General features: G+C 28.9%; 3 protein-coding genes across 3 annotated transcripts; 1 reads left to right on the plus strand and 2 right to left on the minus strand.

Annotated features, from left to right (window-relative positions):
- Positions 1 to 2,155: 2,155 nt before the first annotated feature.
- LOC108806588 (GDSL esterase/lipase At5g45950) lies at positions 2,156 to 4,933 on the minus strand. The gene is made up of 5 exons (XM_018578741.2): positions 4,519 to 4,933; positions 4,165 to 4,292; positions 3,811 to 4,044; positions 2,562 to 2,808; positions 2,156 to 2,446 (listed from the first exon to the last, which is right to left on the minus strand). The coding sequence occupies exons 1-5, from the start codon at positions 4,790 to 4,792 to the stop codon at positions 2,256 to 2,258; spliced, it is 1,074 nt and encodes a 357-aa protein (XP_018434243.1). The 5' UTR covers positions 4,793 to 4,933; the 3' UTR covers positions 2,156 to 2,255.
- Positions 4,934 to 16,066: 11,133 nt separating this feature from the next.
- On the plus strand, positions 16,067 to 17,310 carry LOC108805648 (nudix hydrolase 11). The gene is made up of 4 exons (XM_018577580.2): positions 16,067 to 16,527; positions 16,616 to 16,758; positions 16,838 to 16,957; positions 17,024 to 17,310. Exons 1-4 carry the CDS (start codon positions 16,332 to 16,334, stop codon positions 17,228 to 17,230), a joined length of 666 nt encoding a protein of 221 aa, XP_018433082.1. The 5' UTR covers positions 16,067 to 16,331; the 3' UTR covers positions 17,231 to 17,310.
- LOC108805647 (magnesium-chelatase subunit ChlI-2, chloroplastic) lies at positions 17,224 to 18,834 on the minus strand. The gene is made up of 3 exons (XM_018577579.2): positions 18,636 to 18,834; positions 18,449 to 18,558; positions 17,224 to 18,352 (listed from the first exon to the last, which is right to left on the minus strand). Exons 1-3 carry the CDS (start codon positions 18,733 to 18,735, stop codon positions 17,300 to 17,302), a joined length of 1,263 nt encoding a protein of 420 aa, XP_018433081.1. The 5' UTR covers positions 18,736 to 18,834; the 3' UTR covers positions 17,224 to 17,299.
- Positions 18,835 to 19,209: the final 375 nt, after the last annotated feature.

The following is a 19,209-nucleotide window of genomic DNA, read 5'->3' on the forward strand; positions in this document are numbered from 1 at the left end:
CATACTGTTTAAACTTTTTTGAAGTTATAATAATTTTAAAAAATATTTGCATAGAAACAATTTGCTTATATTTTGCAATTATTTTTGAGAAAATGTCATTTAAATCATCAACTTTCAAATTTGGTTGAAATAAAGCATCAATTTTTCGGTAAGCAAAAAGAACACTCAACTTTTATTGACGAGCTATTTTAGTCATAAACTTTTGTTGACTATATTATTTTAGACATATCGTTAGTCAACAATTATAGTTGACTATCAGTATGCCTAAATGACTTTTAAAGTTGATTTTTTTTTGGCACAAATATAAATCAAATTTTTTTTTCAAAAAGATGAAAATTAAATTTTAGAATAAATTATTTACTAACAAGATAATATTATACATAAAAATATTAAATAAATAAAATATTTTTTATTATTTTCTTCAAAATAAAATGTAAATGTTTTTATTTATATTCTAAAATAGTTAGTTAACATATCATTAGTTTAATACTTTTGTAATTATTTATTATATTTATATTACTTTTGTAACTATTCAGATAGTCCTAATTGGATTATGATTCATAATTTTTATTGTCTGTAAAATATTAATATATTTTTATTCTCACAAAAATAAAAAAATTAATGGTATTCTAATTATGTAGCTATATTTTGGATCTTCACAGTTTTTGGTGGAATTTATTTATAATTAAAATGCAGAAGTAATATTGTAACACATTTATAGGAATGATATAAATTTTGTTTTGGATAACTATTTTCGTTTGAAAATAAAAAGTTGAACTAGCACTTCACTAAAAATAATTTGACGTCAATATTATAAAACATAATCCCAATAAGATTATATAAATAATTACGAAAATTGATCATAGATAATTATAAAAGTTTTTGATAATTATTTTAAAATTAATTTATTAATTACTCGTTGGTTAACTAATTATTTGAAAATATAAATAAAAATATATAAACTTTTACTTTGATAAATGAAAAAAAAATGGATTGAATTGTTTCTTATTTCATTATTAGTATTATAGTTATTAAATATATATTTTAAATATTTAAAATTTAATATTTTGAAAAAAGTGTTGATTTATTTTTGTGCCAAAAAGGCATCAACTTTATAAGTCATTTTAGACATAACGTTAATCAACTATAATTGTTGATTAACGATATGCCTAAAATGATATGGTCAACGAAAGTTTTAGATTAAAATGGATCGTTAATAAAAGTTGAGTATTTTTTTAGCTTACCGAAAAATTGGTGCTTTATTTCAACCATATTTTAGAGTTGATGATTTAAATGACATTTTTTCCAATTATTTTTACTATAAGCTCTACTGTGTTATATTTATCATAGAAACGAATGAAAGAACCAAATGAAAAGTGTAACTGAAAAAACATTGGTCTACTAACAAACTGATCGTTACATACAAAAAAAAACTTTGTTATTAGGACCCATATACTCTTCTTTATCAAATTTATTTTCTTATTTATATAGCTAAAATTTTATGAAAATGTACAATGTTGGAGATGGATTTGACAATTTTATCAAAGCCTTCTTAAATTCAAATCGGACCATTTAATAATTTCAAAAAAAAAAAATGGAAGTCGACAAAGAATAGGAAGTTAACAGAAAAAAAAATCGGCGTAGAATAGAACATTGTGATAAAGTGCACAATACCTTAAAACAAAAAGAAAAGCTTAGAAGAAAAATGAAAAGACACTGACTAACTTATACACATAAAGAGGCTCGCAAGTCTAAATGATCATCTAAAAACATCTACAAGCACCTCGACAGCTTCCTACACAAAGAGAACTCTCCTAAACGTCACTCTGTGACTTAAACGCATAATAGTGAATTACGATTTGGCTTGATCCTTTTTCAAATGGTATGTAGGAAGTCTTTAATCGGGTTTAACTATAATAAACAAATCCTCTTTTATGTTCATTCTCCGAGTTCTGATCTCAATACGTAAACTTCTCTTAAACCGTCAATCAAAATCGTGCTCTTATCAAATACTCCTATTCCAGATTCACCAAATACAAGTTCATAATTACAGCTTCTTTAAATTTATAAAATAGTTCTAAATTTGTAAGAGAATGATACTTTTCTCAAGAATAATATTTTCACATAATTATTTTCTAGTTTGAAACATTAGAGATAAGTATATAACATATCTTTCAATCTTTGTCTATTACATTATGGGACATAACTTTAAATTATTCGTACACGATGATAGTAATGCGAAAATACAACATATTCTAAACAAGAAACTCTTCACTAATAGATGCAATTGCTTTTTTAACAATGATTTGATACATTCTTTGTGTTGGATGGACTGCATCCCAAAAAATATATTTGGTAGGATCTTTGCATACGTTCATATCTTTACATGTCTCTCCATATTCATAGGTACCAGTTCCACAACATCCTTTTGAAGCTTCTAGGAAACCTACAAGTTGAATGGTTTTCAAAAATAATGCTTATGAGATCTCTACTTTATGCTTCCTTTGATTACTAATTGTATTTTAAAATTACGTATGAAGCAATCAGATCCATATTCTTACCAAATTTTCTTGGGGTTTTAATGGCTTCTTGGATGGTGGAATAAGCATCGACGTATATAGTTTTCAGACCAAATTTAGATTGCAGAAGCTCGAGATTCTTGATGATTTTTGAGTTGAAGGAGAAGGCAATTTGGTTTAATTGATCAACGCAAGTCTTCTGCCCTTTTAGGTATTTTATTAGGGGCATGCATCCCATGGGAGGAACTCCTACCACGACCAACCTTCTAGCTCCAAGTCTATGCAACATCTATGAAACAACAAAAGCAATCTCAAAAGCTGATTAGAATATTATCTATATGAAAAAATGCAATATATATATTCAGTGATGGCTTTGTTAGTATGCACATGTACCTATTAGAGTTTTCTAACCAGTTCGGATTATCCAAATCATAAAAAACTGGATCGAAAGAATCAAGTTAAGAGTTTGTGATTTCAAAAATATACTGAGTGTGAATTAAACCTCAAGTTAGTCTTTGTTGTCATAAATCCTATTTAGTATAACATTCTGCCGATAGTGAAACAAAAACTGGACACTTCTAGTGACCATATAAATATGGTTATATATTTTTCCCAATATATGGGAATCGAAGTCTATTAACTTAGTGGTTCAACAAAATAAATGCAAAAATAAAATTTACAACTAACCAAGAAAACAATTTTATATACTTGTGGATATGAGCTGTGTACCCTTGGACAGGTTCAAAATCCGGACATGAAAATCGGAAATTCATGTCGTTGTAGAGTAGAAATTATTTATGGAAATTAAATGTTGTCAACAACCAGATATGATTCTTAGGAGTATTATTTTCTTATACGCCGTGTCTTTTTCTCCCTCTATTTTTGTTGTAATTTACTAATTTAATTTATGACTTTTCACGTAATTCATAATCAGGACCCACACACATGACACATACACAAGATATTTGTCGATTTAATAAATTTCAATAATTCTATTCGCATTTATTTTAGCAGCTACACAGAGACGCGTCTACTTTATTTTACAGTCGATAGTTCAAGCCATAGTGTAATATAGTTGTTACAAGAAGCCCAAGAATTAACGACATGTACAAAACTATAAATAGATATTGGCGACATGTATTAATGTATATATGTAAACATGCATAATCTAGAAATAGAGGGAGTATCTATTTATACATGTAACATGTCGTCAAATATCGTTCTCATATATCATTATTAATGCATACATACATGTATGAGACTAAGAGGTTTAGTGGAGACGTATGCGTACCTTGGCGTCGTCAAGCATACGGGAGGAGAGAAAGTCGATGTATTGTTCAACAGTGAATTGCTTTTGTCGAGTAAAATCGACTAAGTAATTTTGAAGAAAGTCATTTGATCCCATACTCATAAGAAATATCGCATTATTTATCATTTTTGCGCTCTCTAAGGGTCCGACCAATTTATTGAGGTGAATTTTGTAATGCAAAAAGTAAGTTGCTTGCGTCGAGAAACTCCACACGTTCTGTTTCACCGGAGAAAAGCAAATCGATTTCAGTTTGACTTTATACTAAAAGAAAATTTTAACTTTATGTTTTTATTAAAAGTAAAAACTTAATAATAAAGGAAACTTGTTCAGGCTTACGGATATATTAGCTGTAAGATCGTCATAACCGGAACCAGCCGAGGCAAAACTTGCACCGCGAGGTAGATCAGCTGGGGTAAGGGTTGGATCAAGAAAAGCTGGTATAGGTGGGTGACCCATGGCCTCAGCTGAAGAAAGTGCGAAATAAAAATGTAAGTTTGACGTGAAACTAGTTTCGTAATAAACTATAGAGTTTATTCAGCATATATTAAGTCTTAAGATTAATATCCAGGGACTAATGTAAAGCTACCAAATACATAAGTTTAATGTGAACATAATTTATAACTAAAAAAAATATCTTTAATTAACTTATAGAAAATTTAAGACTAATAAAAACTTTAATGTCAAACTTACCGATAAAATCAGGTGCGAGCAATCCATCACATAATCTTCCGGTGGATTTATGGTTCACGAAATTGCCACCATAAGGTGGAAAATTTCCTTTCAAATCGGTGTTAAGAAAATTATTGTTTCCTGGATCAACACTAGAATCTCCAAACACAACTATTGTTGTTACATTGTGCTTTGCAGCTAGCTGGCGGAGGAGGTGGACGTCCAAAGCCACGACCAAAGATGGCGGCTGCAAAGCCATCGCGGCGAAAAGGGACATAAACATAGCAAGCAACATTTTAATTAATAGACAGGAGACTGATTGACAAAAAAAAGACAGGAGACTAAAAGACTTTTCTTTTAGTTAGAAAGTTCCTTTAGAGAGAAGGTGAATATGTCATGTGGTCTGAGTAGAGAATCGTCATATATATAGAGGTACTTTTGACAGCTTGGCGTTCAGATGTTGGTTGAGAGAACATAATGTATTGTAGCTAACGGAGAAATTCAAATTTGGTTCTTGAGTTGGTTTGGTTGTGATATATAAAGTATTTATGACTTTCTTGTCTCTCACTCCTATTTTTGGTATTTTTTTACATATGGGCTCCATCACATATTACCTATATTCGTTTAAGTACGTTGTTGGCTTTAACCGGGTACTTCTTTTCATAACTGAATCCAAAATAATTATCAAACTTAACTGTCATATATGTAATTAAAAGTCAATTTGGTTATTAATCATATTAAAATTTATACTAATAAGATTTTATTAGACAACATAATCAAATTCCTTTGTATTTTTTTTTTCTTTTTGTAACACAGAATCAAATTCCTTTGTATTAATGTGGAAAGTGACATCTTCGTCAAAAGTACTTCATTATACTAATCCCTAAACGGGTGGAATCGTACAATACATTTCTTAGCTAAATTTCTACCCTCTTTGGAGATAAATCGAAAAAGATGGATGCAAAAGAATGAAGTTAAAGAGATGGAAACTCAGAACTAGCTCTAATCACTTAGGGGGGTGTATTCAACCGAGAATTTTAGGTGATTTGTATTAAAATGTCAAATCTACTGTTATTCAAACATAAATTTTAAAAGCTCATTTAAAATCCACTGTTATTGAATTTGACATTTCGTAAAGTACTCTGAAATCCACTGTTATTGAAAAAAATTTAAGTTGTGGAGTTTTAAAGTTTTGAGGTGATTTTAGGGTGTTTGGGTGGAGTTTCTTAGTTAAAAAAATTAAAACTCAAATCTCATGGTTTTAGGTGATATTCTAGAGTAGTTTAACAAAAATCACCTAAATCTCTGCAACTTATTAAAATCATCTAAAACTCCATTAAAAATCAAATCACATTAAATGTTAAATTGAATACATTCCTCTTAATGTGAATCAGACTTGTAAGCAAATCTTCTTGAAACGCGGAACAACTGAGTGATCTATTGCTACTCATACGACCCATCCCTTCTATAAAGCAAGTAGAGCACTTGCTTTAAGCCACAAACTTAAGGTTCACCTTCTATATATGCGGTGGAGCAATTAATGCATTCCCTTTTGGTCATGATAAAACAGGAATGCTTATCGCTCTAAACTAACCAACGAACAAATATCGATAAGTTTTCGATGTAACACAATTTATGATAACCATATTAGGAGAGAAATAACATTCATTGTTGTGTATTTTGCATTGAAAATGTTCCCATAATCAGTACTTCATAGTTTGACCAAAAAAAAAAAAAAATCAGTACTTCATAAATGGTCATGGTCTGATGTCAAAAAAATGATGATCATGGTCTCTTACTGTAAGAATTTGTAGTCGCCATTTTCCGTAATAAACAACAGTTGTTATTCGTATTCAATATTTCGACTCACAATCAAATTCGTTGCGTTTCATTCATAACAGTATTAGCTGTTTTGCGTTTGCCTCATTTTTTCCATTGATTCAGCTGATCTCACTACACAAACGAAATAGACCTTTGAACATATTCAGAAATGATGTGTTCATTTATACTTTTGAATATATTGTTTTTGTTTCAATATACCTTTGCTTTGATAATTACAAAATTAACCTTCTAACTGAAAAAATAACTAAATTTTGTTACTTAAATATTAACTATATTTATTTAAAAAGACACCTTATTACTAAAAATTTCTTTGTTTTCTGCGTCATTGTCACAAGACAAAAGAAAACAACAAATGACGAAAACAATTCTCTCGTACTTTCTGCGTTCTCGACGCTCTTCGCCGTTCTCCGGCTCACAATGTTATTCTCCCGGCGTTTTCTCCATTTTCTCGCCGCCTTTTAGCAAAAAGAGGAAAGCACAAAGATCGTTAAATAAAAAAGTGATGGATTCAATCCCATTCAATATAAAATACGTCAAGAATAAGATTTTTGTATCACCCGTCAAAAATAAGATATATTTGAATAAAATTAGTTAAAATTGTTTTGTAGATTTTCTCAGATATAAAAAACATAAATAACCGAAAATATAGAAATACACATATGTATTCTAAATATGATAGAACACAGACACAAGGTTACGATATAAATACTAACCTTTTTAGAATATAGCATAAAGGCAAATGTAGATATTTTTATCTACAATAAAGTAAATAATAGAACAGAAGTAAACGTTTTCTAGATCATAGAGAAGAAGTTACAATGCAAATTATAAATTTAGTAAAACGTTGAAAACAAGTTAAAACGTCTATTTTTATCCTTGTAAAAAGAGTTATAAGATATATATATATATATATATATATATTCCAAAAAATCTAGATTAACACATCCAAATTGTTTTTGGAATTCAGTTTTTATATAAAATATATTAAATATTCTCACGATTGTATTTATTTTTAATGTTTTTTAACTCTATATATTTTTAATAAATATTTTTATTATTATGAGGATAATTATGTCAAAAAAAAATTAATATACATGTATAGCGGGACAAAAAAATTCTCATTATGGGCTATTTTTCCAATTTCCCAACAAAATATCAGACTAGTAACAGCGTTTACAATTACTATTAAAATAAGTTATTAAATAACTGAAAAGTAATATAGTAAATACTAGATTTTAATCTGCGATTCAAAAGTGTGGATTATTTATCATTCATAGAAATTTAAACTAAATTATAATTTTGAATATAATTTATGGATTTTAAAATTTTACTAGCTTTGAATATGTGTTTTAAAAGCGCGAGATTTTATTTTGTTAAAATAACTATTAACCCATTCGTTAGTTCATAAAATAAAAATAGCAAATTTGTTTTTTTCAACCTGTTTGTACTTGATATATATTTTAAATAATTTGATGGAATAACCAAAAAATAACGTTAATTGTTAAAGGTGTACTCATTAATGTAGTTTGGTTTAGGAAAATTGACTTTATTTGAGTTTTTCAATTCTTATTTTAAAATAATTATAATTTACTTAAAAGTATTTAAAATTATAGGTTTGGAAGGCATATATATATATATATATATATATATATATATATATATATATATATATATATATATATAGTAGATGATGTTACATTAGTTTATAAAATAATTATTTCTATGATTTTAAAATATTTTTCAATGAGTAACTGTAATATTTTTTTAATATTTTGTCTAAATATTATAAATTTTGTTTAGAAAATATGATCTTTGTGGTTTTTGTTTTAAATTAAAAATTAAAGTTTATGTGGTTGTTTTTGGATGATAATGTCAACACATACATATATATGTTTTTGAAAAAATGACTCAAAACTAAAAATCAAATACGAAATTAACCTATGAATTTTTGGGAATTTTCATTTGCCTATTCATCCCAAAAGTTCAGATTATTCGCAAAATACCATTACTTTTATTTTTTGGTAATGGTTATTTTACTCAATCATCCTCATTTTCCTCTTTTATTTACAACACTGTCATTGTCATCAATACATCAACCACTATGAACAAACAATTTCAAGCTCTAAATTTACCTAACATCAACATCTACATCTTTATAATCTTATTTCTCACACACACAAACCATTTCCTTTCACTTCCTCTTTTATTTCATCCCAAAATCTCAACTTTTTATTTCAAAATTTATAAACTTACTAGAGTTACTCAAGTTCATGATTCTTGGTTAAGAACGAGTGAGTAACTTTCATAAAGAAGTGATTTGTGCTTGGAGAAGATAAACATGAACCTCAATGGATTTAACAATGATTTTTGATTTTTTCCCAGATATGTTTGTCAAAAGATTTCCGTTTAAGTCTTATGGTCATAGAAGACTTCTTGTCAATGCAAATGTTACTTTTGCAATTGACTTTATATCTATTTTTCAGAGACGACTTTCAACGTTTCTATGTTAATAAAAAAAGTCTCGAAAATACCATAAAAGACTTCTTGGTAAGTCGTCTAGGAGAAACATGCTATTTTTAAAATTGACAGGATTGTGTCAGAAATTTGGAGAAAATTAGGGGTGTTATTGAATAGGGTAATTTAATAGAATTGAATGTAATTTAATTCCAGACTTAAAACCAGTGTTATTGGATTGTGTATTTGGTGGATAGAATTTAAATCCATTAAAAACCCATGTTATTCAATATTTTTTAGATGTCTCTGGAATTCAGTTATGATAGATTTTAATGGAATTCATTGTATATTTTTAACTAAAACAAATCCTACTATTTTTTGTCAAGACTTCAAAAGAAACGGGACATGATATCTTTTTCCATCGAAGTACTTGCAGACTTAAATTCCCATACTTTATTGAAATTCCAGTTTCAATAACACCTGTGTGGGAAAAAGGTAAAAATTTATGCAACATGAAGTTACCAAATGCAAAAAAAAAAATCAGACATAGAAACTTATCAAAACGCTCAGATCTGTTATGAAAGAGGAAACATAGAAGAAGATTTTGTCATAAGTCTTCTAACGCATTATATTTTAGAAAAATTCTGAGAAGAGAAGTCTTCTAAAATCTGATCTAAATCTGAAAACTTGCATATCTAAACCCATATCTGAAAAACCTACACATCCAAATGATTTCAAAATAGAGAAAATGAGTGGAATCTATAGGACACACAAAAATATTTATCCAAGTGGAAGATGAGAACCATTTGAATAAAAACCTAAATAAAGATACATTATTGAGAAAGACAAATTATTAAGAAAGACATGAGACAAAGAATGAAAAATTCATAGAAAGTTTGGTGTTTTCAAATTCAAAGAGATTAGAGAGAGGTTTGGAGATTTTTATTTTGGGAAAAAGGTAAGAGCTTTATGCAACATGAGGTTACTAAATAAAGAAAAATCAGACATAGAGACTTACCTAAACGCTCAAATATGTTAAGAAAGAGAAGACATGGGAGAAGGCTCCGTTAGAAGATTTCCACGAAGTCTTCTAGCGTATTATATTTTAGAAGACTTCCTAGAAGTCTGATCCAGATCTGAAAAACATGTATATCCAAATCCAGATCTGAAATACTGCATATCCAAAAACGTTCAAATGACTTAAAACAGAGAAAATAAGTTAAAGATTAGATAGATCTACCTTTACAAGACACACAAAATATCTAAAATTTATAGATCTACTTTTAAAAGATTGGAAGATAAGAACTATATTGTGATTAAGAACTTGCAAAAAAAAGATAAATTAGTGAGAAAGACTTGAGACAAAAATAAGAAATTGTTATAAAGTTTAGTGTTTTCAAGTTCAAAAAAGAGAGAAATGTGAGAAAATATTACATTTTTGTTGCAGTCATTTGAAAAGAAGAGAGAAAATGTGTAGTTTTTCTTTATATATAGAGACAAAAAATTCCATTTAGATCAAATAATTTTGATTCAGAAGACTTTAAGGGAAGTCTTCTAACCCGTATATATAATTCATCAGAAGACTGCTCGGAAGTCGTCTGTCTAGACCCTCAATATAAACCCTAAACTTAATTAACTAACTAAACACTTTATTAAACTTAAATTCAGCTTAAAATGTTTAATATACACATAACTAAACACATATAGATCAAATTTTAATTTTGTCAAAAGAAAATATTAAGCTTCCAAAATCTAACCCTAAGAAAACATACAATACTACAATATATGTTACTAAATCATAAACCAAATAATACCATGACTCACTACATTTACTCATCTATGTTGAAAACAATTCAATTTTACTATATCTTAACTTATATTACTTACAAATGTTTATAATTATATGATTTCAATTTTTTCGCAGCAAAATATTTGTAATAAAATTTATAAATGAATTTTAAGATCTACTATACAGGAAGACTTGCAGGCTGCAAGTCTTCCAGATAACTTATAGAACCTCTGAAGATTTATAAAATCTCAAAACACTTTATGAGGTTATTTCGTAAAAATAATTTCTATTTTTTTTGGTCATAAGGGGCTAGTTCAAGTTTAGTTATACTTTTGAAGTTAAAATCAAGTTTTAAATCATATTTGGCAAATTCCCCTACATATATTGTAAAATGTTGTATATCTTTTGAATATATAATTTAATTTTGGTTATAATATAGTTCAGATGTTAAAACATAGTGAAATATCTTTTATAACATAATTTGAATTTTGAGTTAATTTTTTATTTAATACTGGAATATCTTTAGTTATATCTTAAAATATAAATCAATTCAATCATAAAATATAAAAATCTAAACTTAAAAAAACAAGAAAGATTTGGGTCATTACGAGTCAAAATTTATTATCTTGACCTTAACTAAAGATTTGGGTCATTACGGATTGAAAGGAACCGGTTCCTCGAGTTCTTGTCGATAAGCTTAATTATGTGTGATGTGGTCAAAGCAATGTCTCCAGTTTTTAATGTGGATTGAAACATACACCTTACGATGAATGTTTTTGTTCGGTCCAGGAAGGCTGTGTCTTAGATTAAGAAAATAATCTGGTCCCAATTTGCTGAAAACTGATTTCCAAACAACTTGAGAGTTAAGCTCCGGTGTACTCCTTCTGTTTCGGAATATGGTTAGGTGTAGAAATAATAATGTTTTTATTTTAGAAATATATAAAATTAAATATATTTAATATGTGTGCATAAATTTAAACAATTTAAATGAAACATAATGTGTATATCTCAATTGACTAGAAGTAAAAAAAAAAAATATATGTGATATTTCTATATATTTTTTCTAGTCTTATATTTCGTAGAATCTAAATCTGTTTTCTCTTTTTTTTTTGGTCTTTATAAGTTTAAATGGGTATTACCAAACATACATCAGATAGCTAATTCACCATGTAATCAATATATTAGGGCTGGACAAAAATCTCGAATCTGAAAAAACGAACCGAATCTTATTCGAAAATATTACCAAATCCAAATTAAAATTGGTTAAATATTTGAATCGGTTCAAAATTTTGATATCCAAAAAACCGATACCAAACCGAACCTGAACCCATATATTTTAGATACCCGGATGTATTTTAAATAGATTTATATATCTAAATCCATTAACTAGTTTTAGATTTAATATATAAAAATATCTAAAATATATAATTTGAAATTTTCCAAAGTACTTGATAATATATAAAGATAGCCAAGATTAAATGTCTAAAATATTTAAATAATACTCAATATACCAAAAATACTTAAAATATCTATTAATTTATATCCATATATTTAAGGCAAATCAGTTTATATGTTAAGTTTAGTTATTTTAGCATATGTTATTTAAATTTATTGTAATATATGATTTTGTTTTAAGATTTTGAAAAGTATAAAGTATGTAAAGAATTTTTTTTTTAATAATTTAAACGGGTTATCCGAATTCAAACTGAATCCATAAAAATATGAATCGAACTTGAACTAAAATTTACAGATATCTGAATGTGATCGGAATTTTTAACTCCAAAAACCTAAAACCGAATAGACCCAAACAATCTAAACGGATAACCGAATGTCCACCCCTACAAAATATAACGAATGATTAACCAAAAAGTACAAAATTAATAAACAGGACGTCGATATTTATTGACTATGTTAGTGACATGAAAGTTTCCAAATATTTTTAGGTGACCTAAACGTGTGGAACAAACATAACAGTTGGAGAATGGCCGGCCTTTGCCGTAGTATTAATTATCACTGTCCTCTTTTTCTTGCCAACTAATTTTTATTGCCCATGTGTATAATACACAAATATATCATATACAGATAATATATTGCAAAAATATAGATATGTTTTATATTTTTCTATATACCTATACAAAACATATATAATCGGAATATACACAAGGTCGTTCAATATATTTAATGCAATTCCGTGATAGAACTTAAATTTTATTCTACTTTCTTTATTTATTACTACCTCCGTTTTATATTGTAAGTAGTTTTAGCAAAAAAAAAATTTGTTTTAAAATAAAAGTAGTTTTTACATTTCAATATAACTTTTATATTTATTGTATATTGTATAACCAATGAAAATATGTTCATTTTTTATAATTGGTTGAATTCATATATTAAATGATACTTTTTGAAAAGTAATAAATTTCTTAATATTAGTATTTTTATCTAAAACTACTTACAAATTGAAACAGAGGGATCATTATTATTTTTTGCTAAAATACTACTTTCGTTTAAAATACCAGCATCATCTTAAGATTCTTAACAATAAATAAATTAAGTTTTCGTGACTCGTATTAAAAAAGAAGGGAAAATTATTTTTAGACGAAAAATAATAACTATTCTTCATTAGGCTAATTTCTATTTTACCTCTAATGTCTTTTAGTATTTTGGAAAATAAATTAAATAAATAGTTTTACAAACAAAAAAATTGGAAAATAGTAACTGCTAATGAAATATCTATATCAACTTAGTAGTATTTTTTCCAATTCTAAAAATGTTTAAATCATAATTTCAGATTTTATTTTACATAAACTAGAATTGTTATTTTACGAAGTAGAAAATAAAATCAACTTTTTTTCATTGAATATACTTATGTTTAGAATATGTGATCTATGTAAATAATAATATTCTAAAAATATATAGAATACACATTTTGCGCTTAACATATCGCTCTAAAATTTGTAGAAATATGAATCTACATGTTACTATAAATCTAAAACATGTATAAATCAAAATCTACATATTACTCTAAAACTGAAAACTTGTAGAAACCAAGTTCTACAGATTTAATGTATTTTACGAATAAAAATAATCAGTTCTGAAAATTATCGAAAGAAAATATTTGAAAATATTCAGTTTACATATATGAAAAAGATCAAATTTTCAGAAAAAATAAAAATCTGTTATTAAGTGTAATGAAATGTAGTTATCATTTTTGGTCTAGAAATTTTTTTTCGTAAAAAGAATCACAAGACAAGGAAATAATTATATGTTAGAATGTAGGTGACATTAACTGCTGTATTGATCTCAATAAAGAGAGTAGAATGATACGTAAGAATAGTAGGTAGTTGTGTGGCCTATATTTATTGGACACGTCACCCACTTTTGTAAGTTGGGGACATTACCGACCGTATGGGCGTATGGTCATGAATTACAGTACAAAGGAAAAATATTTTTCTTTGATAAAAAAGGTTAATTTGACTGACAACCATAATAAAAAACAAAAATATAACCATATGACTTAGTCAATGTAATAAGTAACTATATGAGTTGACAAAAAAAAACTACATGGATACTGTATAAGAAGAGTTTTGTCGAAATCGTTCTTCTACTTTTTTGGTTTTTTTTTTGCTTAAAATTTGGTGAAAATCGTTCTTCTACTTTATGCAATCAATTTTGCTTTTTCAAAATACATATAGAATAAAACTACATAATAAAAAAAGTAGAAAATCATAAACCTTTTATGATTACATTTTAAAGATAAATTAAGTTGACTACCTTAATAGAAATCTGAATAATGGATTCACTTTAAGAGATACTCTTTATAAATTTTAAAAATTGAGACATATAGTGGAATACAATAAAATTCACAAATGAAAAAATTGAAATTATGAAATATATATAAATATAAATCAAACAACATAGAGTGAGAAAATAAAAACAAAGAAAATTAAAAACTGAAAATAAATGGATAAAAGGTCTAAATAAATATGTGCTATTCTATACAAATAATATAGAATAAAATGAAAATATATTTTTTACTAACAATTTGTAATTCTGAAAGAAACTTTTATCTGTTTGGAAAATTTTAAAATACAGCATAGGTAGTATTATTTGGCTGAAATTTATTGGTAAAAAAATATAGATCAAATGAAATGAGAGGGAAAAAACAAAAAAAAAATGAAAAATGAATGTTTGTTATTGATTAAGGATAAATAAAGTAATACTACATAAGTATCATATTCTAGCTATACTTTTGATATTGTTATATGGTAAATTATAATTTTTTTTATGGTTATGCAATGCGATTTCTCTAAAAACAAATCTATGAAACATCCAGAACAATTGTTTATTTTTAATCATTGTAAATTAGTACAACACTAGACTTTTAATCATACACTCACTATATTTCACAAAAGGTATTATCTGAAGTTTTTACAAAAATTATAAAAATATGCTTTACTTCTTATTAATATACTAAATAAAGTTCTCTTTCCAAGTAAATCTAACATACTGAAAATAGGTTAAAACCGTATTTTATTCAAAATTGCATTGGAAAAAATAAATAAATTACACTTTGTAAAACAAAATAATACTTTAAACTGACACTCTTTATAACATAGAGGAAGGATATGACACCATTTCTATATGTAGATGGGGGTTCGGTATGGGTCCATGATTAATTCCAAAGATAGAACTATAAAAGTTACAAATTTGTAACTTTGATGGGGGGTTTTTTGAAAATGGTCGTACAAATACTAAACCTGGATAGTGTATCAGCAATGAGTCAGGACAATATATATAAGAGCAGGACAGATAGATTAGGGGAACAATGAATGCTTTAGAGAGTGAGGTCCAAAAGTTGATAGTTTCTATTCAATGTTGTTGGAGCAAATGTATCAAACGAATCATTTTGAAGGGGAGTACAAACTGTTAGTGAGTATGGTAAACAAGGAATCCATCTACTTTAGTCGAAAATTATGTTCGAGAAGTTTAGTATTGGATTAGCAAGTTTGAGGAAGCATCGATTAAGAAATCTAATAAACCAGCAGATTTACTCACCACCAAAGATTTTGCAGAACATGTTTCATAAATTTTAATATTTACTATCTCCTAATTCATCTTGTAATATGTGACAGTTATCTTATGACTACTTTGATTCTTTTTTCTTTTCTTTTTTCAATGAACAACTACTTTGATTCTAATATATAACCATTTATGTTTGGGAAAAGTATTACAAAAGTGTTCCATCATTTCTGGAAATTACTGAAGAAACCCCATAATTCAAAAATGATACACAGGTTTTTCATTTCGGTTTGAATAGTTTGGTTATTAATTTCAAAATAAAACAACTTTAAAACTAATTCTAACATTTGAATGGTTGTGTTTTCATCAAGTATACCAATTCAACAGATTTTAACTTCTGTTTCAGTTCGGTTTCGTTTAAATCAGGTTATCTATCATACAATACGAGACTTCAGTACGCAAATTAACATATGACATGCTTTAAAACCATTTTTTTGTTTTTTTTTTTTGGGGTGGGGGGGAGTAAACAATTCTCGGTATCTAATAAAAAAAAATTCTTGGTAAATCGGATTGAACGCTCCCAAATCAAGAACCATGGATGTTAAATATTTGATGTCCACCCTTTTAACAGATCTGATTCTTGTATCATAACAAAGTCCCTTTATTCAGATCTGAAGAACACAAAAGAACAACAAACAAAGTTCCCAAGTGTTTTTAACTCTGTTCCAATATGTCCTCAACACCAACAGATTCTTTGCAATTCCTAATCCAACGGTTTCAAGATTACAAATCTCATAACCTTCTTCAACACATTCCAGCAAAATCTTCAGCTGTCTTAGTCTGTATATACCAAGAACAAGGAGAAGATGGAAACGAGCTACGTGTAATCTTAACCAAACGCTCCTCTACACTCTCTTCTCATCCTGGTAAGATCAAAATCTCATTCTCTCTCTCATTTAAAAAAAAAAGAAAGATCTCATCTTCTTGAATCATAACGTGTGGAAACGGTTAAAGGGGAAGTAGCATTGCCTGGAGGGAAAAGAGACCAAGAAGATGCAGATGATATAGCTATCGCCTTGAGAGAAGCTCGTGAAGAAATCGGTTTAGATCCTGCTCTTGTGACAATCGTCTCCGTTCTTGACCCATTTGTTAACAAGGTAAATAAAAACACTAAATCATCCAAAATATCTAAGATTCAAGTTAATTGGCTATTAAACTATCAGTCTCTATTCGCAGAAGGGAATGTCAGTTGTACCAGTTATCGGTTTTTTACGCGAGAAGAAAGCTTTTAAACAGCTACCAAATCCAGCTGAAGTAGAAGACATCTTTGATGTTCCTTTAGAGATGTTTCTTAAGGTAATGTATCCATCACCAAGTTTTAGTTATCTTTAATGAGTCTCTCTCTCTATCTCTCTCACGCAGGACAAGAACAGGAGAGCAGAGGAACGAGAGCACGAAGGAGAAAGATATCTTCTTCACTACTTTGATTACTATTCAGAAGATAAAGAGAAAAACTTTGTTACATGGGCACTCACTGCTGGTATTCTGATCAGAGTTGCCTCCATTGTTTACCAGAGATCCCCAGAGTTTCAAGAACTCAAGCCAAGCTTCTGGAAACAACCTTCTTGAAAAATGTATCTTTATTTAAAAAAACATGAAACTTATCCTTGTAATAATAAGCGAAAACAAAGTACTCTTTTAGCTGAACACCTCGTAGAACTTCTCTGAAACGACAATTCCTGAATCCATAGACTCAAGAGGATCTTTCCTAAGACGGTGTCTTAAGCAATTGGGCATAACAATACCAACATCTTCTGCTGTCACGTGATCTCTTCCTTTGAGCGCAGCGAGCGCTCTCGCAGCTCTGTTCGTCACAATGTCACCTCTCAAACCATCAACGTCAAGCTCAGCGCAGACCCTCGAGATCTTCACTTTCAAATCTTGATCGATCTCGACTTCAGAGAGATTGCTTCTGGCACACGTAATCTGCTCCTGAAGCTTCATCTGCTCCTCTAGATAAGACTCTCGAAACTCCTTTGGGTTACTATCAAAACGAGCTCTCTCTTCAACGATCTTTACTCTCAGCTCAGCGTCTCTAACCGTCCCCACTTGCGCGTGCATACCGAACCGATCAAGAAGCTGCGGTCTAAGCTCTCCTTCCTCCGGATTCCCTGAGCCAATGAGGATAAACCTCGCCGGATGAGAGATCGAGATCCCTTCTCTCTCAACAGTGTTCCAACCAGAAGCAGCTGAATCAAGAAGAACATCAACCAGATGATCATCCAAGAGGTTAACCTCATCCACATAAAGAATCCCTCTATTAGCTTTAGCTAGCAGCCCTGGCTCAAAGGCCTTAACACCTTCTGTTAAAGCCTTTTCGATATCGATCGTTCCGCAGACTCTATCTTCAGTAGCACCTAGAGGAAGATCAACCATGTTGATTTTTGTTTCCATGACATCAAGCTCTTCACCTCTTTGAACTCTCTCTCTCACTTCCTTCCCCATAAACTCAGGATCTCTAGGGTCTGAGTTATAAGGGTCACCAGCAACGACCTCGATCTCGGGGAGAAGATCGACTAAAGATCTAACGGTTGTTGATTTGCCGGTTCCTCTGTCTCCCATGATCATCACACCGCCTATCTTAGGGTCGATGACGTTTAACAAAAGGCATAGCTTCATCTCGTCTTGACCAACTATAGCAGCGAAGGGATACACTGGCCTTGCACTTTCCTTTGTATCAATCTTCTTTGCCTGATGAACACAAAAAGCTAACGTCTTTAGCACAACATTGTAAAGATATGGTCACAAATCATTCAAAGGTTGATGCTTGGTAAAGAAAGTTCGTACTTGTTCTATAGAGTTGATCCCAGTGGCGACATTTGTAACCAATAAATGGTGATGACGAGATCTGTTCTTCTTTGGCTCTGATTGTACTTTTCTGTATAACTTGCCTCCACCTGCAAAACAAAGAACAAGCTTCAATGTTAGATGTAAGAATGAGGAATTCATAGGGTTTTTAAGGGCAGATTGGAACCTGGTCGGAAGCAGCAGACAGGGGATGTTGAAGGTGTTGAGGAGAGACGAGGGCAAGTCAAGAAGATTGAGGAACAAGATGTTCGGACAAGGGAGACCATTGTTAGTGTAGTGAGCTCTCTGGTTTCGCTACTTTCTCTTGGAGCATTCGTTTCTGTTTTGGATAAGGAGATGAGATTGATAGTCGATTTTCCGGTTAGAGAATATTCTGAAATACTACTTAAAAATGAAAATACATTTTATTAATTTTTAATTTAAAATTGCAAAACTAAAACAAATAAACATAAAAACAACTAAAACAATATGTTTAAGAACATATAATTTCACCTTCACTTTATTGTCCTTAAACACATACTAGATTTTTGATCTAAGCGCATATGTACTATTTTTATTGTTTATTTAAGTATAGATTGATATTTTTTTTTTGTTTAATTATATAAACCATATAGTATGTAAAGAAGATTTTCTGGTAAACCATAAAGAAACAGGACAAGATAAGTTATTTAACAATGCTCAATAATTACTAATTAGATCTCAATAGTTTGATATCCGTATTGTTATTAATGATTTAGCAC

The sequence above is a fragment of the Raphanus sativus genome, chromosome 6 (genome assembly GCF_000801105.2).
Source record: "Raphanus sativus cultivar WK10039 chromosome 6, ASM80110v3, whole genome shotgun sequence".
In the NCBI taxonomy this organism is placed as follows: domain Eukaryota; kingdom Viridiplantae; phylum Streptophyta; class Magnoliopsida; order Brassicales; family Brassicaceae; genus Raphanus; species Raphanus sativus.